General features: G+C 38.7%; 1 protein-coding gene across 1 annotated transcript; it reads right to left on the reverse strand.

The window, feature by feature from the left end:
- Nucleotides 1–223: 223 nt before the first annotated feature.
- CREBL2 (cAMP responsive element binding protein like 2) lies at nt 224–24,625 on the reverse strand. Its single transcript, XM_065888212.1, has 5 exons — nt 24,570–24,625; nt 24,360–24,414; nt 2,104–2,301; nt 776–920; nt 224–279 (listed from the first exon to the last, which is right to left on the reverse strand). The coding sequence occupies exons 1-5, from the start codon at nt 24,623–24,625 to the stop codon at nt 224–226; spliced, it is 510 nt and encodes a 169-aa protein (XP_065744284.1).
- Nucleotides 24,626–25,428: the final 803 nt, after the last annotated feature.

Here is a 25,428-nt window from a genome sequence, read left to right on the forward strand (position 1 = left end):
GCTAATGCATTTGGAGTTTTCTTTGGGGGTGATAAAATGTTTTCTAACCAGACGGAGGTGGTAGTTGTACAACACTGTGAAGGTACTAAATTCCTCTGAATTGTGACTTTAAAATGATTAATTTTATGTTATGTGAATTTCTCCTTAATTAAAAAAAAATCCTTACAGGTGATGGGCTACTGTACTAGATAGAGCCTGAACTAGGTGAGGACAGGTTCTACCATTATAGCTGTGTGACCTTGGGCACCTTAGCAAGCAGCACCTGTGCTCTTTCTTCATCTATAAAATAAAAAGTACAATTATACTTCACACAATTACTGGAGGAAATAATTACGACAAACATAAGTGAGAATACTTTGTAAATCAAAATCAAAGGTATTGTTATTATTAACAGTAACTAGGGAATTCCCTGGCAGTCCGGGGGTTAGGACTTGGCGCTTTCACTGCCGAGGGTGCAGGTTCAATGCCTGGTCGGGGACCTAAGATCCTGCAAGCCGTGCAGTGCAACCAAAACAATAACTAGACTGGTACACTCTCACTTATTGACTGAGTCTACTTTAAAACTGTTCCATGAATTTATCAGTTGCTCTCTATAGACCCCGTGTATAACGCATTTCAGTATTTAGAATCTAACACCAGTTCACTTGCTTATTGGTGTATTACAAATGACATCAACATTTAATTTTATTTGAAGACACAGCAAGGAAAGTGGTCAACAGAAAGCCTCCTTTAAGTCACTCTTCTACAGATAAACTCTCCCATGTACTGTACTCACAGGAATTGCTGTTAGCGTCTGTCTTCCCAGCTTTCAGGTGCCTGCTTAAGTTCTGCTGAGATTTGTTCTGCTCTTCTCCAGTGAGTAGGGCCTTTATTTCAGAAGGGATTTTCCCTTGGTCCATTGCCATGCACCACTGCTTGTACTGAAATATGTAAAATATATTTAAATAAAATTTTACTAGTCAGAGTTCAGCAACCACAGGTGGAAATCCTAGACATAAGAACTCCCATAACTAGAGGTCAAATTGGCTGCTGGGAATCCCACCTTCTGTTGTATTCCTGTTGATAACCTAGAACATGGATGAGGCCTGCTATCTTCAGAAGAGGGTGAAAGACTACTGCTGAATCTTCTTGTGATGTGCTGGAGTAGTGCTCAGATTAAAAAGGCCCCTCTGGCTAAAAGAATATCTCCCCATGGAGTGCCATTCGTTAGAATTCATCTCTTTTTGCTGACTGTCACATTATTATGTCTACTCCTAAAATAAATAATTTTGTAACTTCCTTTCTCTATTTCATAAATATTCACTAAACATCTACTTTCTACCAGAGTGTGTACTATGGACTTTGGGGGTATAAAAGATGAATCAGTCCGAAGATTATGTCCTCCAGTGGCTTACAGTGCAGAAGGTGAGAAATAATTTACAAGCCAAATTCAACGTATTAAAAGCAAGTCTACTGAATAGTGTACATCTGGACTCTCTCCATGACCCGACTTAATTTTCTTACCTTCTAAAAAGCTGGGGGTAGCCTGTCCCAGTATTGTAATGATCGTGTTAGTATTCTCTCTCTCTTTCCCAACCTGTCACCTCCTCCCCTGAGCTCACAGTACTAATGGGTTTCTGTTCCCTTTTACCTATTCTCTTGTATGTGTCTACAGCTACTACCTAAAGTCTGAATGAGTGAATGAATAAAACCAGGCCAAATGGTATCATACTATGCATATTACTACATACTGTTACACTGCGTTTTCCATTTAGCAATATCTTGTAAGTGTCTTTCTACATCAGTAAATATACACGTGCACTGTGATTTTCATGGGCTGCAAAGGAGTCCAACACATGAATGTAGTATAATTTAACCAATCCCCTACTGCTGAACATTTTGGTTATTTTCGATTTTTTTTTCCTGTCATAAACAATCCCTTAAAGAAATAGTCACTTTCCACTCCCACCAGCAATGTATGAAAATGCTTATTTGCCTATGTGCTGGCTAACAGATGAATATGCTTTCCCACGTTCGTCAACTGGATAGCTAAAAAATGGTATCTTCATGTTTTAAAATAGCTTAGGTTGATTGTTTCATGCGTTTATTGACAGACTTTCTTACCATTTCCAGTTCCTCTCTGAGGGCACAAATGGCTCTTTCCCGACTGGATACCAACTCTTCCAAATACTGATATCTCAGTTTTTTTCTGGCCCGGCATTCTCTTGCACTCTGCCGGCTCCTCTCGAGTTTTGCCTTCAAGTCAATTTTGGCTGGCTTTCGACCACGTTTGCCAGGCTTCTTCACTTTACCTCCGACCACCTTCAGCAAGAGAGAAACAGTTCATCTTTTTCCTAGTTCTGGGTCTAGGAAAGTGACTGCGGCTGCATATTAGCAAGGAAAACATTTACAAATAACAAATAAATGGAGCCTGTGGAACTAAGAAAGCATAATCCCATCAAATGCCTTATGATTCTTTGCTTCATAATTTCTTTTTCTGATACTTTTGATACCATGAATGTGAGAGAAGAAACAGTATAAGTTTTCATTATTTCTTCAATAATAAACTTGTTTTAATAATAAACTTTACAGAGCTTAACAGTAAACTTTAGGAACCATATATAGCTAGTAAAAAACTAAAAGACTGCCATTAAATATTTTGTTCACATAGAATTTTTACTGACTTAATAAGTAAGACAAAATATTGAAAATTAAGTTCAGTATGATCTCAATCTTATAAAGCAACACATAGAAGAAAGGATCGTAAAAGGTCAGTGGCGGGGAGGAATCAAGATGCTGGTGTGGGAAGACGTGGAGTTAGTGTCTCCCCACAACTAGGGTGCCTGACGGCCACTGGTGGGGGAACTCTGACCCCCAAGGAGATGGGAGGAAACCCAAAGTGAACCGGTAGGATGTAGGGGGACCGAAGGGGTAGGAGAAGTGGAGGCCAGACAGGATCAGCGCCACTGAGGCCAGGGAAATCAGAAGAGGCAGGTGGGAGGGACTCTTCCAAGAAGAGCAGGAGAGGAGTGGAGGGCCATCACCCGGCCCACTCAGATGCAGGGAGCCTGCTGGGCTCCCAGGTGAGGTCCCCTGCCCTCTGAGACTGGGGTGGGGGGCATGCCTGGGCCCCTTCTGTTTCTTGAGCCTAAGCTCCACCCCCAACAGCACCCAGGGCCTTTTCCAGCCCTGTGGATCCTGAGCATTGGCCCCAGCCACTGCCCAAAACTCGCCCTTGTTTAGGCCCCGCCCTCCACAGCCAAGGCCTCCCCCCCCCCCTTTTTTTTCCTTTCCCTCTGTTACTATTGTGGTACTGATATACCTTCCGGTTGTTGACATACCTATATTTTTACATTCTTTCTAACATATCTGTTAGTTTCTTCATCTAATTTTATTTTTTACTTTATTATTTTTCTCCTTTTTTTTTTTCTTGCCACCCCACATAGCTTGCGGGTCCTTGATTCGCCAGCCCAGGGTTGGGGGGAAGCTCCTGCGGTGGGAGCTCCGAGTCCGAACCACTAAACTAACAGAGAACCTCAGACCCCAGGGAATACTCACTGGAGTGAGGTCTCACAGAGTTCCTTATCTCAGCACCAAGACCCAGCTCTACCCAATAGCCTACAAGCTCCAGTGTTGGAAGCCTCAGGCCAAACAACAAGTAAGACAAGAACACAATCCCACACATTAAAAAAAAAAAAAATGAGATGGCACAAAAATATGTCACAGATGAAGGAGCAAGGTAAAAACCTACAAGACCAAATAAATGAAGAGGAAATAGGCAATCTACCTGAAAAAAAATTCAGAGTAACGATAGTAAAGATGATCCAGAATCTCGGAAATAGAATGGAAGCACAGATTGAGAAAATACAAGAAATGTTTAACAAAGATCTAGAAGAACTAAAGAACAAACACAGATGAACACCACAATAACTGAAATGAAAAATGCACTAGAAGGAATCAATAACAATATCTGAGGCAGAAGAACGAATAAATGAGCTGGAAGACAAAATGGTAGAAATAACTGCTGAGGAGCAGAATAAAGAAAAAAGAATGAAAAGATGTGAAGACAATCTCAGAGACCTCTGGGATAACACTAAATGCACCAACATTCGAATTATAGGGGTCCCGGAAGAAGAAGAGAAAAAGAAAGGGTCTGAGAAAATATTTGAAGAGATTATAGTTGAAAACTTCCCTAACATGGGAAAGGAAATGGTCACCCAAGTCCAGGAAGTACAGAGAGTCCCATACAGGATAAACCCTAGGAAAAATACACCAAGACACAAATTAATTGCACTAACAAAAATTAAATTCAAAGAAAAAAATATTAAAAGCTTCAAGGGAAAAACAAAAAATAACATACAAAAGAATCCCCATAAGGCTATCAGCTGATTTTTTAGTGGAAACTCTACAGGCCAGAAGGGAGTGGCAGGATATACTTAAAGTGATGAAAGAGAAAAATCTACAACCAAGATTACTCTACCCAGAAAGGATCTCATTCAGATTCGATGGAGAAGTCAAAAGCTTTTCAGACAAGCAAAAGCTAAGAGAATTCAGCACCACCAAACCAGCTTTACAGCAAATGCTAAAGAAACTTCTCTAAGCAGGAAACACAAGAGAAGAAAAAGACCCACAAAAACAAACCCCAAACAATTAAGTAAATGGTAATAGGAACATACATATCAATAATAACCTTGAATGTAAATGGATTAAATGCCCCAACCAAAAGACACAGACTGGCTGAATGGATACAAAAATAAGAACCATATATATGCTGTCTACAAGAGACCCACTTCAGACCTAGTGACACATACAGACTGAAAGTGAATGGTTGGAAAAAGATATTCCATGCAAATGGAAATCAAAAGAAAGCTGGAGTAGCAATACTCGTATCAGATAAAATAGACTTTAAAAAAGACTGTTACAAGAGATAAGGAGGGACACTACATAATGGTCAAAGGATCAATCCAAGAAGAAGATATAACAATTATAAATGTTTATGCACTCCACACAGGAGCACCCCAATACATAAGGCAAATGCTAACAACCATGAAAGGAGAAACTGACAGTAACACAATAACAGGAGGGGACTTTAAAACCCCACTTACACCAATGGACAGATCATCCTAACAGAAAATAAATATGGAAACACAAGCTTTAAATGACACAACAGACCAGACAGATCTAATTGATACTAAATAACCAAGAGATCACTGAAGAAATTAAAAAATACATAGAAACAAATGACAATGAAAACACGACGACCCAAAACCTATGGGATGCAGCAAAAACAGTTCAAAGAGGGACGTTGATAGCAATTCAATCTCACCTCAAGAAACAAGAAAAATCTCAAACAATCTAACCCTACACTTAAAACAACTAGAGAAGAACAAAGAAAACCCAAAGTCAGTAGAAGGAAAGAAATCATAAAGATCAGAGCAGAAATAAATGAAACAGAAATGAAGAAAACAATAGCAAAGATCAATAAAACTAAAAGCTGGTTCTTTGAGAAGATAAACAAAACTGATAAACCATTAGCCAGACTCATCAAGAAAAAAAGGGAGAGGATGCAAATCAATAAAATTAGAAATGAAAAAGGAAAAATCACAACTAACACTGCAGAAATACAAAGGATTATAAGAGACTACTACAAACAACGATATACCAATAAAATGGACAACCACGAAGAAATGGACAAATTCTTGGAAAGGTACAATTTTCCAAGAGTGAACCAGGAAGAATTAGAAAATATAGACAGACCTATCACAAGTAATGAAATTGAAACTGTAATTAAAAATCTTCCAACAAACAAAAGTCCAGGATCAGATGGCTTCACAGGCAAATTCTATCAAACATATAGAAAAGAGCTAATACCAATCCTTCTCAAACTCTTCCAAAAACCTGCAGAGGGAGAAACATGCCAAATTCATTCTATGAAGCCACCATCACCCTGATACCCAAACCACAAAAAGATACCACAAAAAAAGAAAATTATAGACCAATAAATATCACTGATGAACATATATGCAAAAATCCTGAACAAGATATGCAAACAGAATCCAACAGCACATTAAAAGGATCATACACCATGATCAAGTGGGATTTATCTCAGGGATGCCAGGATTCTTCCATATATGCAAATCAATCAATGTGATGCACCACATTAAGAAATCAAGGAATAAAAACCATATGATCATCTCAATAGATAAGGAAAAAGCTTTTGACAAAATTCAACACTGATTTATGATAAAAATCTCCAGAAAATGGGCATAGAGGGAACCTACCTCAACATAATAAAGGCCATATATGACAAACCCACAGCAAGCATCATACTCAATGGTGAAAAACTGAAAGCATTTCCACTAAGATCAGGAACAAGACAAGGTTGTCCACTCTCACTACTCTTATTCAACATAGTTTTAGAAGTCCTAGCCACAGCAATCAGAGAAGAAAAAGAAATAAAAGGAATAAAAATTGGAAAAGAAGATGTAAAACTGTCACTATTTGCTGATGAGATGATACTATACATAGAAAATCCTAAAGATGCCACCAGAAAACTACTAGAACTCATCAATGAATTTGGTAAGGTTGCAGGATACAAAATTAATGCAGAAATCGCTGGCATTCCTATACACCAGCAACAAAAAATCAGAAAGAGAAATTAAGGAAACACTACCATTTAGCACTGCAACAAAAAGAATAATATATCTAGGAATAAACCTGCTTAAGGAGGAGAAAGATTTGTACTCAGAAAGCTATAAAACACTGATGAAAGAAATCAAAGAGGACATAAACAGATGAAGAAATATACCATGTTCTTGGGTTGGAAGAATCAATATTATGAAAATGATTACACTACCCAAAGCAATCTACAGATTCAATGCAACCCCTATCAAACTACCCATGGCATTCTTCACAGAATTAGAACAAAAAATCTTACAATTCGTATGGAAACACGAAAGACCCCAAATAGCCAAAGCAATCTCGAGAAAGAAAAATGGAGTTGGAGGACTCTGTGACTTCAAACCATACTACAAACTACAGTAATCAAGACAGTATGGTACTGGCACAAAAACAGAAATATAGATCAATGGTACAGGACAGAATACCCAGAGATAAACCCACGCACATATGGGCACCTAATTTACAACAAAGGAGGCAAGAACATACAATGGAGAAAAGACAGCCTCTTCAATAAGTGATGCTGGGAAAACTGGACAGTTACATGTAAAAGAATGAAATTAGAACACTCCCTAACACCATACACAAAAATAAACTCCAAATGGATTAAAGACTTAAATGTTAAGACCAGACACTATAATACTTTTAGAGGAAAACATAGGAAAAACACTCTGACATAAACCACAGCAAGATCCTTTTTGACCCACCTCCTAGAGTTACGGAAATAAAAACAAAAATAAACAAATGGGACTTAATTAAACTTAAAAGCTTTTGCACAGCAAAGGAAACCATAAACAAGACAGAAATACAACCCTCAGAATGGGAGAAAATATTTGCAAATGAAACAACAAAGGTTTAATCTCCAAAATATACAAACAGGTCATGGAACTCAATATCAAAAAACCCAAACAATCCTGTTAAAAATGGAGGAAGATCTAAATAGACATTTAACCAAGGAAAACAGACAGATGGCCAAGAGGCACATGAAAAGATGCTCAACATCACTAATTATTAGAGAAATGCAACTCAAAACTACAATGACGTATCACCTCACGCTGGTCATAATGGCCATTATCAAAAAAGCTAGAAACAATAAATGCTGGAAAGTGTGTGGTGAAAAGGGAACCCTCCTACACTGTTGGTGGGAATGTAAAGTGATACAGCCACTGTGGAGAACAGTATGGAGGTTCCTTAAAAAGCTAAAAATAGAACTATCATATGACCCAGCAATTCCACCCCTGGGCATATACTCTGAGAAAACCGTAATTCAAAAAGAGACATGCACCACAATGTTCATTGCAGCACTTTTTACAATAGCCAGGACATGGAAGCAACCTAGATGTCCATCAGCAGATGAATGGATGAAGAAGATGTGGCCCATATATACAATGGAATATTACTCAGCCAGAAAAAGAAATGAAACTGAGTTATTTGTAGTGAGGTGGATGGACCTAGAGTCTGTCATACAGAGTGAAGTAAGTCAGAAAGAGAAAAACAAATACCGTACGCTAACACATATATATGGAATCTAAAAAAAAGAAAAAAAAAAGAGTGGTACTGATGAACCTAGTTGCAGGGCAGGAATAGAGAGGTAGACATAGAGAATGGACTTGATGACATGGGGTGGGAGGGCGAAGTGAGAGCAGCATTGACATATACACTACCAAATGTAAAATAGCTGGCTGGTGGGAAGCAGCAGCATAGCACAGGGAGATCGGCTCGGTGCTTTGCGATGACCTAGAGGGGTGGGATAGGAAGGATGGGAGGGAGGCTCAAGAGGGAGGGGATGTGGAGACACGTGTGTGCATATGGCTGATTCGCTTTGTCGTGCAACAGAAACTAACACAGTCTTGGGAAGCAATTCTACTCCAATAAAGATCTATTAAAAAATAGTGAGGATTTCTCTGATAGGTGTGATTATAAAAAGCTTTTTTCTCATCTGTATTTTTTATGATTTTTAAATATTTACAATTAGAAAAACATAAAATTTGTATATAAAATTATGTGTATAAATATATAAATAAGAATCCTAAACAATTTGGCTATCAATTCCCTCTTCAAATTTGTTGAGCCCAAGGGAACACACAGAAGTCCCTGAAATCTTCAGGATAATTGTCTCCTGCCGTTACAAGTCTATAATTATAACCCTAGACTGTCTCAGGAGATTTCTACCTGCTCCCTCTGGTGTCATAGACATCCTCTCAATATCCCTGTTATTCATTTACCTGCATAGGCACAGTTTTTTGGTGACTGCTAGAGTAATTTAATGTTCTTCACTGTTTAGCTTTGGAACCTCCCCAAGTTCTTATATAAGATGTAACTATGAGATAAAGATGATGAATTTTAAATACATGAAACTGAACTTATACATCAAATGAATCTCCTTCAAAGGAGTCACTGTGAAAGGGGTAAATTTATTCCAATGAATAAGCTTTCTTGGAAACTGCTTTCGGAGCCAGTTTCTTACAAGCCACAACACAATATTACTTTCGCCGTATTACTTTCGAATGACACGTTATTCTTTAAATTCCCAATCTGATGGTCCGCTCTGTTTATCTGACGAGGCTCCAAATGATGTCTAGGTCTTTCTGAAAATTACCCTCAGAGAATAAAAATGTCACTACTTTAGTATACTGAAAGGAATATTGTTGAGGCTTTAAAGGCAATTCTAAAAGAGAAGATGCAAAACTCAAACACTGGCAAATCACTGGAATAAATGCAGAAGTCTTACCAGGTAACAAAACTAAAAGGATCAATCTCCATTTGGATATAAAAACTCTAATTTGTTTGTGTGTTTGGAATCACTATTAATACCATAAACCAACAATGCCCAGTACCCTATAAAGATCAGATCTTTACTCGGTATCATGGTTGGGTCAGGAAAACCAAACTTCAAATGTTAATCAGCTACATTTACCAGAAACTGTGTCATAACAAGACGGCTAACCACTGCATCTAGCATTTTATAGGGTGGCTCTGAAATGAGACTGAATACTCCAAGGCTCTGGAGAAAAATCCTTTCCACCACCATCTTAAAAGCTAGCTGCTTCAGTACTACTCCCAAATTACTTTTAACTTTTCAAAAACTGGTCTTTCAAAGCTTTCCTATTCTGTCTCATCACGTTTTGATTCCAATATAATAATATATACCTCAGGAAACTTTTTTTCAAAATCAAATATATGATTAGCACTTGAAGGATAACTAGTTGATCCAAATATTACTATGGGCTAAATTTTAAATTATGCCTATGTTATATCAACTGCACAATTTCAATAAAGTATTTTGAAATCACCCTAGATTAAAACAAAGTATATTGCTATTGATACAGTCTTTAAAAAGCAATATATTTATAGCCTAAAATCATGTCTATAGTGAAATAAATGGTAATCACATCTATTCTTTATGTAGTAAAATGAGTCATCAGTCACATACCACTCACTATAATCCAATACCTTATATATTGCTGTTTTTAATTAATTCAGGAATGGAATTCAGGAATGGCTGCCTTTGAGAAGCCAGCAAGAGGACACAGTGTACTGCACAGACTTCACTGATTTTTTACACAAACCTAGCATAGTCATAAAAATCAAACAAAAGGTATAGCCCTTTGTTTAGTTTTCATGGTAGCAAAATATTTAAACTGGAACTATTTTATTCCTTTTTTTAAATTAGAAAGGCACAGTAAATGAATCCAGGGTTCCTGCATTTTATGTCATCTGTAAAATTATATTTAAGACCACATAACCACCACTTCTCTAGCTTAATTTTTCCTCAGTAATAGACTGAATTATTGGCTTTTGTTGTCCAGTTTTCAAGAGAGTGATTAGCGTTCCAGTTTTCAAGAGAGTGAAACACATCACAGGATTATTATAAATCTTAAGTATAATAATGTAAGAAAGCACTTTTTTAGAAAAAAAAGGGTATTATACAAACATAGGTTAGTATACTAGTTGCCTTAACAACTGAACTTTACATATTTCATAAGCCATAAAGATTGGGGAACAGATAAGGGAAGTTAATAAGAAATGAGGAACCAGGGGACTTCCCTGGTAGTCCAGTGGCTAAGACTCCACGCTCCCAATGCAGGGGGCCCAGGTTCGATCCCTGGTCAGGGCACTAGATCCCACATGCATGCCACAACTAAGAGTTCGCATGCCACAACTAAAGATCCTGCACGCCGCAACTAAGACTCAGCGCAGCCAAAATACATTAATTAGTTAATTTAAAAAAAAAGAAATACATGCTGTATTTAAAAAGAAAAGAAATGAGGAACCAGAAACTAAAACTGAAATCAACCCCACAGATTCCTTAAATATGTCTGAGCCAAAAATTAGTCTTACCAATGTTTCTTAGAATTTTCACAAACTCAGTGATAACCACATTGTCCCCTTGCTCTCTCTTATTCTGTGAGGAAGCACATTAATGTGGCTAAATAAAAGTACTGATTTTTATGCACCAACACAAACGCCAAGAAGAAAACTATGAAAATAACCCCCCAATTTAACTTCTTTTCTGTTGTAGTTTTATTTCTACCAACATAGGGCCACATGAAAATTTAAATAGCTGTTATTGTAACATGGTACCTCTTTATCGGCTATCCATTTTACCTCCTCTTCCTCCCCAAAACACATTTGTGAGCTGCAGAGAAAAGGTCCTAAGGGAAACACTCACAAGGCCTGTCTCCCTAACCCACACCACCAAGAAAAGCAACCTGCCAGCCATTGATTTTGTCTTGCCCTGCACAGGGAACTTATTTCACAAAGGTAGGATATTAGAGATGTTAGATTTCAGCAGGGCCTCTGCAATTCTAAGTCTGTCTTCATTATATGTTAAAAACGTTAAAGTAAGAATGAAGGTCCTACTTTTCTGTTAACTATCTGTTTTTAACACTTTGAGATAAGCTAAAACTAAAGGTCATGATTTTTAGAAAGTAAGCACCAAGGACTCTGTCATATTTTACCTTAGTACACAATAAGTATTTAATAAATATGACAGATAAAACACGAAAGACATTCCTAAGTAGCCAATGAGTCATAGAAGACATCACAAGGGAAATAAGAAAAATACTTGGAGATGAATGAAAAGGAAAACACAATATACCAAAACTTTATGAGGTACAGCTTAAGCAGTGCTCAGAACTAGCCATAAACACCTAAATGAAGAAAGATTTTAAAATCAATAACCTAACTTTCTACCCTGAGAAACTAGAAAAATAAGAGCAAATTAAACCTAAAACAAGTAGATGGAAAGAAATAATAAATATCAGACTAGAGATAAATAAAACAGAGAATGGAAAAACGACAGGGAAAAAAATATCAATAAAACCAAAAGTTGGTTCTTCAAAAAGACCGACAAAATTGACACACCGTTAGCTAGACTGACCGAGAGAAAACATTCAGAATCCTAAACTCAAGACTAAAAGAGAAGACATCACTATTACCTTTACCAAAGTAAGAATGGTTTCACGGGAATATTATGAAAAATCGCCAAAAAACTAGATAACCTAGTTGAAATGGACAAATTTCTAGAAAGACACAAAGTAGCAAGACTGACTCAAGAAGAAATAGAAAATCTAAAAAGACCTATGACAAATAAAGAGACTAAAAAAGTAATCAAAAAATTTCCCATAAAGACAAGTCCAGGTGACTTCACTGATAAATTACCAAACATTTAATAAATTAACACTGATTCTTTTAAAAACTCTTCCAAAAAGCAGAAGAGGAAAGAACATTTCCCAATTCATCCTATGAGCCAGTATTAGCCTAATACCCAAACCAAAGGTATCATAAGAAAACTATAGACCAGTATGCCTCACGAATATAGATGGAAAAATCTTCAATAAAATACAAGCAGACTAAATCTAACAGCATATAAAGAGGACTATCTACCATAACTATGTGATTTATCCCAGGAATAAAGGTTGGTCTAACAACTGAAAATCAATTACTGTAATACACCATATCAATAGGAAAAAGGACAAAAATTACATGTTCATCTCAATAGACTCAGAAAAAGCACTTGACAAAATCCAACACCCTGGGGCTTTCCTGGTGGCACAGTGGTTAAGAATCTGCGTGCCAATGCAGGGGACTTAGGTTCAAGCCCTGGGGTCCGGGAAGATCCCACATGCCGCAGAGCAACTAAGCCCATGTGCCACAACTACTGAAGCCCGCATGCCTAGAGTCCATGCTCTGCAACAGGAGAAGACACTGCAATGAGAAGCCCACGCACCACAACGAAGAGTAGCCCCCACTAGCCGCAATTAGAGAAAGCCTGTGCGCAGCAACGAAGACCCAATGCCAATTAAAAAAAAAAAATCCAACACCCTTATATGATTTAAAAAAAACCAAAACACTCAAAAAACTAGGAATAGAAGGGAACTTCTTCAACCTGGTAAAGGGCATCTATGAAAAAAACCACAGCTAACATCATTTAAAGGTGAAAGATTGAATACTTTCCCTCAAAGATCAGAAACAAAACCAGGATTTTTGTCTTCTCTTGTCACTTCTATTCAACATTGTACTGGAGGTTCTAGCCACAGCAATTAGGCAAGAAAAAGAAAGAGAAGGCATTCAGATTACAAAGGAAAAAGTAAAACTATTTCTACTTGAAGGTGATATGATCTTATATATAAAAAATCCTAAGAAATCCACAAAAAAACTATTAGCGCTCATAAATGAGTTGAACAAAGTTGCAAGACACAAGGTCAATATACAAAAACCAGTTGTGTTTCTATATACAATGAACAAGCTGAAAATGAAAACATTCCATTTAGAATATCGTCAAAAAGAATAAAATACTTAGGAATAACCTTAATAAAATAAGTCCAGGGACTCCCCTGGTGGTCCCGTGGTTAAGAATCTGCCTTCCAATGCAGTAGACATGGGTTTGATTCCTGGTCAGGGAACTAAGATCCCAAATGCTATGGGGCAACTAAGACCGCGTGCCACAACTACAGAGCCCATGCGCTCTGGAGCCTGCACACCACAACTAGAGAGCCTGCATGCCGCAACTAGAGAAAAGCCCATGCACCGCAATGAAAGGTACCGCATGCTGCAACAAAGATCCCACGTGCTACAACTAAGACCCAACTCAGCCTAAAATTAAAAAAAGAAAAAAGTGCAAGACATATACTGAAAGCCACAAAAATCACTGTAAGAAATTAAAGAAGACTTAATAAAAAGAAAGACATTCCGTGTTAATGGATTGGTAGACTTAATATTGTTAAGATGACAATATTCCCCAAACTGAGCTATAGATTCAACACAATTCCTATCAAAATTCCAGCTGACGTTTTGCAGAAATTGACAAGATAATCCTAAAATTCATATGGAAATACAATGGACCCAAAAAAGCCAAAGCAATCTTGAAAAAGAACAAAGATGAAGGACTCACACTTTCTGATTTCAAAACTTATTAGCTACACTAATCAAGATAGTGTGGTACTGGCACAAGGACAGACATATAGATCAATGGAAAAGAATTGAGCATCCAGAAATAAACCTTTATGTTTACGGTCAACTGATTTTCAACAAGGTGCCAATACAATAGAGAAATGAGGAAAGAATAGTTATTTCAATAAACAGTGCTGGAACAACTGGATATCTACAAAGAAGAATTAAGTTGCACTCCTACAACATGCCATACACAAAGATTAACTCAAAACAGAACAAAGGTCTGAATGTAAGAGAGACAACTATAAAACTCTTAGAGGAAAACATACGAATAAATCTTTGTGACCTTGGATTAGGCCATGGTTTCTTAGGTATGACCTCACAAGCAACAAAAGAAAAATTAAATTGGACTTCACAAAATTAAAAATGTTCTGCTTCAAAGGACACCATCAAGGTGAAAAGACAATCCACTGGGAGAAAATATTTGTAAATCATAGATAAGGGACTTACATCCAGAATATATAAAGAACACTCACAACTCAACAATAAAAATACAAATAATCCAATTAGAATGTGGGCAAAGTATGTGAATAGACATTTCTCCAAAGAAGATATACAAATGGCCAATAAGCATACGAAAAAATGCTTAACATCATTAGTCATTAGGGAAATGTGAATCAGAATCATGAGATACCACGTTAAACCCACTAGGATGGCTATTAATCAAAAAGACAGCCAAGAACAAGAACTGGTATAGATGTGGAGAAATGGAACCCTCATACATTGCTGTTGGGAATGTAAAATGGTGGCCACTTTGGAAAACAGTTTGGCAGTTCCTCCAAAATATTAAACACAGAATTACCATGTGACTCAGCAATTCTACTTCTAGGTGTATCCCCAAAAGAAATGAAAACATATGTCACATAAGAACTTGTACACAGATGTTCAGAGCACCATTGTTCATGATAGCTAAAAAATGGAAACAACCCAAGTATCTATCAACTGATGAATGGATAACAAAATGTGGTATATCCATACAATGGAATATTATGCAGCCATAAAAAGGAATGGAGTACTGATACATGGTACAACATGGATGAACCTTGAAAACATTATGCCAAGTGAAAGAAGCCAAATACAAAAGGCCACATACTATATGATTCCCTGTACATGGAATGTCTAGAATAGGCAATCTATAGCAACAGAAAGTAGATTGGTGGTTGCTTAAGGCTGGAAGGAGAAGGAGATAATAGGGAGTGACTGCTAAAGGTTTTTTTGTTTTGTTTTTAATTAATAGACTTTGTTTTTTAGAGCTGTTTTCAATTCACAGGAAAATTCAGCAGAAAGTACAGAGTTCCCATATATCCCCTCTCTCTCTGCCTGCACAGTTTCACCTATTAACATCTTGCACTAGTGTGGTACATTTGTTACAATTGATGAACCCCATGTCGATATATTATTAATAAGTAAAGTCCATAGTTTACTTAAGGGTTCACTCTTTGTGTTGTACAATTCTATGGGTTTTGACAAATGCATCGTGTCATATATCTGCCATTAGAGTATAATACAGAATATTAAAATCCCTAAAAATCCCCTGCACTCTACCTATTCCTCCCTCCCTCTCCCGTGAAACCTTGGCAACCACTGACCTTTATTACTCTACAGTTTTGCCTTTTCCAGAATGTCATATAGTTGGAGCAATATGCATTTAAGTTCCCTCACACCTTTTTGTAGCTTAATAGCTCGTTTCTTTCTATTGCTAAATAATATGAATAACATTCCATTATATGAGTATAACAGTTTGTTTATAAGGGTTTCTTTTGGGGTGATGAAAATGTTCTGGAATTAGATAGTGGTGATCATTGTACAACTGTGTGAATACACTAAAAAATCACAGAATTATATACTTGAAAAGGATGAATTTTATGGTATGGGCTATATTTAAAAATGACATGAACCTTAGAGGCAGAAAGAATAGCAGCAAAGGAAGAATCAAGGTGGCGCAGAGACACAAGCAGATGAGAAAGACCACGAGGGAGGGGAGGGGTCAAGCATAAAGCTCCTAATTTATGAGTTTTAAAAGGCTGAGTATTAAGATAAAACTACTGCATTTAGCCAAGAGGGAGTTCCTGATGCCACAGGCTCCCCAGTCAACGGGTTTAACGTCTGTGGAAAGCAGAGGTGTGATTGTAGATGCCCTTTAGGGGCTTCTTCCAATGAGGAGGACTCCAGTGTCCAGATTAAATCCTATTCCAAAGATTCTTGGATCATTTTACTTTGGCTTTTTAGGAACAAACAACAAAAACAAATTCAGAGCTAAATCTGGGCGTGCAGGGAGCAAGCACTCACTGCAGGCAAGGCCTTGAGCTAGGCCTCCACGTGTCAGGCTCACGTTATTTCATACCAGGGGAGGTAAACACTGTTATCCTCATCTTTTTCAGGTAAAGAGGGGAAATTTAATTTCTTTATTTAACAACCATTTATTGAACACTCACTTTGCCCCAAACACTGTCAAACTCTAGGAATATTAATGTAAGAAGATAGGGTCCTTATCTTTTTTTTTTTTTTTTTTTGCGATACGCAGGCCTGTCACCGTTGTGGCCTCTCCCGTTGCGGACCACAGGCTCCGGACGCGCAGGCTCAGCGGCCATGGCTCACGGGCCCAGCCGCTCCACGGCATGTGGGATCTTCCCGGACCGGGGCACGAACCCGTGTCCCCTGCATCGGCAGGCGGACTCTCAACCACTGCACCACCAGGGAAGCCCAGTGTCCTTATCTTTAATATATTTATTAGACTTCTGAAATGCAGCAGACATGAAATAAACACCATCATAAAGGGCAGGATATCAGTACATACAGGAGTCCTGCTGGGAGAGGGATGCACACACACACACACACAGATAAGCATAGTGATCTCTTTATTTCATGGATATAAAATCTAGATAGAACCCAAGTCCCCTGATTAGCATCACAGCAACTGACTCAAGATGCTCAGTTGTCACAAGCTGACTCACTATCATCAAGCGTGACTATTTCCCTTCTAGATTCCTAGGTAGGACTCATTAACCTGAACATATAACTCCCTGAAAAGGCTCTAAAGCTGACAGATGCTTTAAATGCAGTGCTATATTAATGCTATATAGTCATTCATTTAATGACTGGATTCATTTAATCCAGCTCACTGTGACATTAGTCACTTGATGGAGGGCAGCGGTGAGGAGGTTAACTAACAAATTTTTTCATTTTATGCGTCTCTGAAATTTCCCTCTGCTATTGGCGACTCTCTGTGCCCACCCACTGAAGTCATGCCAGTTTATTCCTTTACAACATGTCTGATTCAGCTCTTCTTCTCTATTCCTACTACCTACATTACTACCCTACTTACAGAGTATTGCCGTGGGTTTCCCAGTGGGTCTCCCTCCCATCCCTCCTTTTCCATCCTTACTTCCCTGGTTAATCTGTCTTGCAAAGAACTGCCAAGTTAGCCTTTCTTTTCAGCTTATTAAAATAACTTTAGTGTATTTTTTTTTCATTGTGAAAAAGTAATACCTGATCATTATAGAGAGAACAAACTTTAACGGCCCTTTGGCCATGTCACGCTCCAGCTCAAGGGAAGGCCTCTGGCTCAGCACTGCTTACCAGGTCACCAAATCCAGAATACTGACTTCCTGTAGCTGCTATAACAACCACCACGAAGTTGGTGGCTTAAAACAACAGAAATGTACTCTCTCTGCTCTGGAGGCCAGAAAGCTGGCAGGGCTGCTGCACCCCCTCCAGAGGCCCTAGGGGAGAAGCCATCCTTTGCCTCTTCCGGCTGCTGGCAGCTGTGAGCATTCCTTCCTTTGTGGCCACGTCGATCCAACCTCTGCCTCTGTGGTCACACTGCCTCCACAACTGTCTGTCAAATCCCCCGCTGCCTCACTCTTAGGGGGACACTTGCCATTGGATTTAGGGTTCACCCAGAGAACCCAGGATAAATTCCTCCTCTCAAATACTTAACTAAATCACATTTTTGGCCATATAATATTCACTCTTTTACCATATAAGGGGACCGGTTCCATTAGCACATGGATGTATCTTTTTAGAGGCTACCATTCAGCCCACTACATCCAGGCTCCTGCTCACCGAGCCAATTTTCTCTTTTGTTTTTCCCAACAAGTCATGCCTGTGTCCTTGGGGAGCTCACCCCACGCCCTGCACTCCTACCTATACTCACCATTTCTCTAAATGCTCCCTCTCCAACCCCGCCCCTGCCGCCGGATCCAAACCTGCAAATATTATGCTCCCTTTGGTTAGGGCCAGCCCTGGCCCTCTTTCTGTGAAGCTCTTGCTGACAATCACCTTCTGTCCACACATTATTTTTCGTCTCCGAATCTCTGGACCATATAGTCACCATCATGCTGAATTTACACGGTATACTGGTTATTTTTAGTGGTCTCACAGATTTAAGTTCTATCTCCTCCAAGTGATGTGCGCACCGCAGGCACAGAACCTGTGTTTTCTATTCCAATCCCCACTGTATCTGGCCCAGAGCCAGGCATTTATTAAAAGACTGATAATTGGATGAATAAATGCAAAGAAAAATTAGCAATATTTTGCAATTTAATTTAAATTGGTATTACTATGACCACCACTACCACCAGCTTATAGAAGTTGATAAAAAAAAAGAAAACCAAACCTCTCTCATAAGGGATATAAAATCTCAAAAACCAATCAATAACTTTTATTATTTTACCACGCTTTTAGCATTTATTTACATCCTAATGCTCTTAATTCTTTTTTTAAAAAAATATATTTATTTATTTATGGCTGTGTTAGGTCTTCATTGCTGGGCGCAGGCTTTCTCTAGTCGCAGTGAGTGGGGGCTACTCTTCGTTGCGGTGCGCGGGCTTCTCATTGAGGTGGCTTCTCTTGTTGAGGAGCACGGGCTCTAGGCACGCGGGCTTCAGCAGTTGTGGCACGTAGGCTCAGCAGTTGTGGCTCGTGGGCTCTAGAGTGCAGGCTCAGTAGTTGTGGCGCACGGGCTTAGTTGCTCTGTGGCATGTGGGATCTTCCCAGACCAGGGCTCGAACCCATGTCCCCTGCATTGGCAGGCGGATTCTTAACCACTGCGCCACCAGGGAGGTCCCCTAATGCCCTAATTCTTAAGGCGACCCATAAAAGTTTCAAGTTGTTAAGTCTAAGAGAATTACTGCATTTACATGAAGTGGCAGCATCAGCCCCAGCTAAGAAGGAAAATAGCAGGAAAGCTTGTTTCACTTTTGTTTTGAAAACATAAAGTGAAACGTTATCTGCCATCGATTAAAGAAAAATAAGATAGATATGAATGCGGCCAGCCACTGCTCTTTACCACTTTAAAGAAAAAAACAAGCAGCTATACTTTCATTTGTGTCAAGGCTCCCATAACTTCCTTCACAGCTGTTGGTTAGGCTTCTTCTCTTTTCTTATTTACCAGATCCTCAGGAAGAGAGAAAGTCTAATCACATCTTCCTGCTGCTAACCCTTCTGCCAGTTTTTCTCATCAACAGAGGAGTAACAAGATAAAGCAGGCATTTCTGACTGTTAACTCCTGCCTCTCCTCTCCCGACCCCTAATCCTCCCCTTCCCCAGCTATTACTGTTTGAAGTTAAATATAATACATGTATTTTAGCAATGCCCCAAACTGTTACAAACTGACTCAGTAAGAGTGGCCTACAGGCATATCTCATTTTATCGTGCTTCACTTTACTGCTTTCTTTTACAAACTTAAGGTTTATGGCAATCCTGTATTGTTGGATGATGGCTAGCATTTTTTGGCAGTAGAGTATTATTTAAGTAGGGTATGTACTTTTTTTTTAGACATAATGCTATTGTATACTTAATCGACTACAGTATAATGTAGACATAACTTTTATATGTACTAGGAAACCAAAAAATTCATGTGACTTTGCTTTATTACATATTCGCTTTACTGCAGTAGTCTGGAAATGAACCCACAGTATCACTGAGAGGTCGGCCTGTATACTTAACTGTCTTTGCTTCTTTACCACCCACTCTTCCCCAACCGCTACATTTTGGCTTCTGCCCCATCACTCTGTTGAAACTTCTCATGCTAGGTTCATAAACAATCTCCTGTTTTTGAAGTCCAATGGATACTTTTTCACTAGTTACTTTACATGGAATAACAACCTTTTTTTTCTGGTTCTCCTGTATCACTAACCTCTCCTTTTCAGTTTATTTTGCTGAGTCATATTCCTTGGCCTCTTCTGATCATTTTAAAGTTTTCCAGGGTTCTGTCTCTTTAGCTCTCTCTTCTGTCCACCGTCTTCATCCTTCAAGGATTTTATGCACGCTGCATCAACCACAACCTACCTTGTAATGGTCTCTAGCATGGTCTTCAGCTCAGGCCTTTCTTCTGAGCAATCTAACCAAGCTGGTGAGGAGTCACAGAGAACCAGCATTTATTTTGAACCCATTATGTACTAAGTTTTTTTTAACACATATATAACATTTAATTCTCACACTAACTCAATAAGGCTTTATTAACACATCCAATTATAGGTAAAGAAATACAGTTCTGAAAAGATGAAAATAATTGGCCAACATAAACCATAGCAATATTTTCTTAGGTAAGTCTCCCAAGGCAAAAGAAATAAAAGCAAAAATAAACAAATGGCACCTAATCAAACTTTAAAGCTTTTGCACAGCAAAGGAAACCATCAACAAAAAAGACAACCTACAGAATGGGAGAAAATATTTGCAAACAATGCGAATGACAAGGGGTTAATATCCAAAATATTAAACAGCTCATATAACTCAATACCGAAAAAACAAAAACCCAAACAACAAATGGGCAGAAGACCTAAATAGACATTTCTCCAAAGAAGACATACAGATGGCCAACAAGCACATGAAAAGATGTTCAACATTGCTTATTATTAGAGAAATGCAAATCAAAACCACAATGAGGTATCACTCCACATCTGTCAGAATGGCTATCATCAAAAAGTCTACAAATAATAAATACTGGAGAGGGTGTGGAGAAAAGGAAATCCTCCTACACTGTTGGTGGGAATGTAAATTGATACAGCCACTATGGAGAACAGTATGGAGGTTCCTTAAAAAAACAAAAATAGAACTACCATATGATCCGGCAACCCCCCTCCTGGGTATATATCTGGAAAAGAGGAAAACTCTAATTCAAAAAGATATATGCACCCAGTGTTCACAGCAGCACTATGGCAGTCCACAGCCAAGACATGGAAACAACCCACGTGCCCATTAACAGATTACTGGCTTAAGAAGATGCGGTGTATATATATATACATACAATGGGATATTACTCAGCCATAAAAAAGAATGAAATATTGCCATTTGCAGCAACATGGATGGACCTAAAGAATATTATACTTAGTGAAGTAAGTCAGACCAAGACAAATATTATATGATATCACTTAATGTGGAATCAAAAAATAATACAAATGAACCTATATACAAAACAGAAACAGACTCACAGACATAGAAAACAAATTTATGATTACCAAATGGAAAAGGGAGGGGGGTAGGGATAAATTAGGATTATGGGATTATCAGATACATGCTACTATACACAAAATAGATAAGCAGCAGGGATTTACTGTAGAGCACAGGGAACCGTATTCAATACCTTGTAATAACCTATAATGTAAAAGAATCCAAAAAAAAAAATATATATATATAACTAAATCACTTTGCTGTATACCTGAAACTAATACAGTACTGTAAATCAACTATACTTCAATAAAAAAATAATAATCCGTCCAAAATCATAATAGCTTTAAGTGGCGGAAATTAGATTTGAACTCTGGTTATATGCCAAAATCTATGTTCCTTCCTGATTGGACCATCTGCCTCTACTCTTGTTCCAGTTCCTACATCTTTACCCTAATCCAGTCTCCATATAGCCATGAACATTTTTTTTGAAAACACAAATCTGATATTATCACCTTTGCTTTAAAATCCTTTAATAGCTCCTCAACAACTATGGTGCCTTGGTTTTCAAACAAAATTCAAATTCCCAGGCCCTGTTCCCCAAAATTCTGATTCAGTCTTCTTTATTTCACACTTTGAAAAATACTGGCCCAAATTTCTGAGCTTAACTTGCCAAGCAAATCATGATCTGGCCCCTGATTATCTGTCCATCCTTATCTCTGCCCACACCTCTACTTGTGCCTTATGCTCTAGCTCAGGGATCAGTAAACTCCAGCCCAACTGGCAAGCCAAAGCCAGCCTGTTGCCTGTTTGCGGAAATAAAGTTTTATCAGAACACAGCCATATCCATTCATTACATTCTGCCTACAGTTGCTTTCACGCTGCAGTGGTAGAGTTAATTGCGACAGATCGATCACATGGCCCACAAATATTTACTATCTGCCCCTTTAAAGAAAATTCCCCAATTCCTGCTCTAGCTTGTAGCAAAATACTTATTTCCCAGTGCAGTATGCTTTAGTATAGGACATTCCCTCTTTCCCATTTTCTGAGGGAATCCTATTCTTCTTTACAGATTCATTCCTACTGTGTGAACCCATGTCTGACATACCCAGTCAGGCATCCATTCTTAGTGCCCCCAAAGCACTTTGCCACGACCGCCCTCATTTCTTACCTCACCACGTTGTAATTATTTTTCTGTATGTCTTTCTAGCCCACTGAAACATAAGCTCCTGAGAATAATTATAAACTCTTACCTGTCTTTGTATCTCTAGCACAATGCCTCGTATTACATACATATTAGGTGTCTAACAAATGTTTGACGATGAATGAATAAATGAACAAACTTTTAGGAAAACCTTAAAGAGCAAAACATTCTGAATACGGTTATTTAAACTTAGATTTCAACTGATATCTGTAGAGGTACCCTAGTTAAAATGTACCCGTAGCCTGCGCAGGTAAGGAAGGCAGATTTAAAACATGAATATCTACTGTCTAGTTTGGTAAACAAGCTGGCTCTTCTGTCTTGCTATCATGGAAAGCATGGATAGAGCAGGAGGACAGAAAAGGAAGAAAGTCTCTGGGCTCCGTGGCACTGCCCAAGGAAGGTAGTTCCAGCTATAGCAAAGGATGGCTAAGGGGCCGACAGGAGGGACTTCAGGGGCCAAAGGACAGCTCTGGGAATGTCAAAGAGATTTCTGGCCAGGTTAAAATTTTTGTGAGAACCAGCAGTACTCAGAACAACTGAATGGAACAAATGACCGAAGGGGTAAGGAAGGTATAAGGAACCTCATTTTCAAAGAACCATGTGGAGCACAGGTGGAAAGGAAGTATGGAGGAGAAGGGCAGCCCATCTTAGCGTCCTGTGGCCAGTGGCTGACACGCGCTCTCACCAGTCCCTCAGCTGGAACTTGGTGCCCTAAACTGTCAGGCTGGGCAATACAGAATGGTGGTCTTTTACCAGCTTAGTCTGCGGCAGGAACACAGCTGGTCCAGGATATCTCAAGTTACTCATTCATTCATTTGATAAACATGAAAGTCAAATAGAAAATAAGAAACCCTCTGTCTATGATCAAAGCCTCTGAAAATAACAGATTTCAGTTTTCTTTGTAATTGAATGCAGCACGTTAGGGCGAAGAGGCTTTCATAAAAACAAGCGCTTTTTCTTAGTGGTGAACAAGCAGGTAGACTCAGGACACTACCTTTCTCATACAATCTGACAGTTAAGGGCACAGTTTTAAGGTCGTTTCACGCCCCATCCCGTTGTCCCTGTCCCACTGTGGGGCATAGTTAGGAGCAGAGGGTAGCATGGGGGAAACACAGCTGCAAATGCCATGCAACAGCACGCACTTAAAAATTACTAAAATGAGCATCTCAGGTGCCTACTGCACTGTGTTAAAGACCGAGGAAGTCCCTGACAGGTAATATGATAAGGATAGTATTTTCTGAGTGCCTATCGTGTGTTAGACTCTGTATTCCATGCTTCACGTGCATTATCTCTAATCCTCAACAAAGCCTGGGAAGAAGGTATTGACCATCTAACAGATAGAATGGAAGCTCAAAAAGGTTAAATAACTTAGCCAAGATTTTTGCCTTCCCAACTAGCCTAAGCACAGAAATCTATTCAATCAGAATTTGAGATCTGCTACTTAGCGCTTCCCCAAGCCCAGTCTGTCTCTTGCTTTATTTTTCCCCTTAGCTGTAGTCTGTATACTCTGGCTGGCTGGCTCAATAGAGCAAACTGATTAATAAAGCCCAGGTACATCTAGGGCAGTCTCCTTAATGCCACTCTGTTCCAATTCAGTTCAATCACTATTAACCAGTACTCTATGATGTAACATAACAGGCACACTGCTACCTACCTGGAAGGCAAAGCTGCACTCCCATTCAAAACTGTCCTGCCCTGACTCCAGGAACCTAGACGGCAGAAGGTGGAAAGCTCTTGGCAAACTCATTCACCACCACTGATGAAAACAACTCAGAATACAGAATCTTTATAAAGGGATTCATCACATCATCATCATGTTTCCTGACCTGCTCATTCAAATACTGCCTCTCTGTAACTGCTGCACCTGCCCACTTTGTCCTCTTCCTGTTGCCCTGGCCTTGCTGTCAGCCAGTTTGTCATCTTTTATGCTCTCACCAGCACAACCACCATATACTACTTTCAAGCCTCAACTATCCCCTTATACAGGGGAAAATGGAACCTGAGACTCCATCACCCATACATAATGTGAGGGAAAAGCGTGTTTTGTGTGTGAGTATGTAGGTATCTACTAGGAGGAGAATACAATTTTGTGGGACTGTAACAACTAGAGCACAGGGAAAGGCAGGCCTAGGAGCCTTTTTAAAAGAATGTTTCATACCACCTGACTGCTGAAAGAGCAGTCCAGTCTTGCTGTACGTGGCATTTAAATATTACTCAACCACAGCTACGACATGTATTCAAAGTGAAAGTAGTGTATTCACAGAGGCACTATCCATCCAGAGACATCTGAAGTGGTTTTTCTTTTCCGTAATCATTAAAGATTGAAGAAACTGCTGGTTTTTAAATACCGTCACAATACAATGAATTAATAAAGAATGAGTACTGAATTCGTTTTGCTTGGCTATGAACCTTCTAAGAAGTTATGAAAAGCCTAGCCCCCCAAATTAACTTCACTCTAGGCAAAACCGTAACACTTTATACCTTCCACTAGAGCTTGCCTGTTTCTAGAAATAAGTCCTATGTTATTTTATAGGTAGATAAATAACTCAAAATCCTATGTATTTTTCTTGAATTTATTTGAGATTACTGAAGACTGAGAAAGTTATTACATGTTTCAAAGGTTCAAAAAAGAAACAACTGAAAATTATGTAGAATATACTGTGAGAGTCTCAAACCGAGGACATAAAAGAATATGTTGCTTTAGCATCCTTTCCCAGCCACAT

Source organism: Phocoena phocoena, chromosome 11 (assembly GCF_963924675.1).
Source record: "Phocoena phocoena chromosome 11, mPhoPho1.1, whole genome shotgun sequence".
Classification (NCBI taxonomy): Eukaryota; Metazoa; Chordata; class Mammalia; order Artiodactyla; family Phocoenidae; genus Phocoena; species Phocoena phocoena.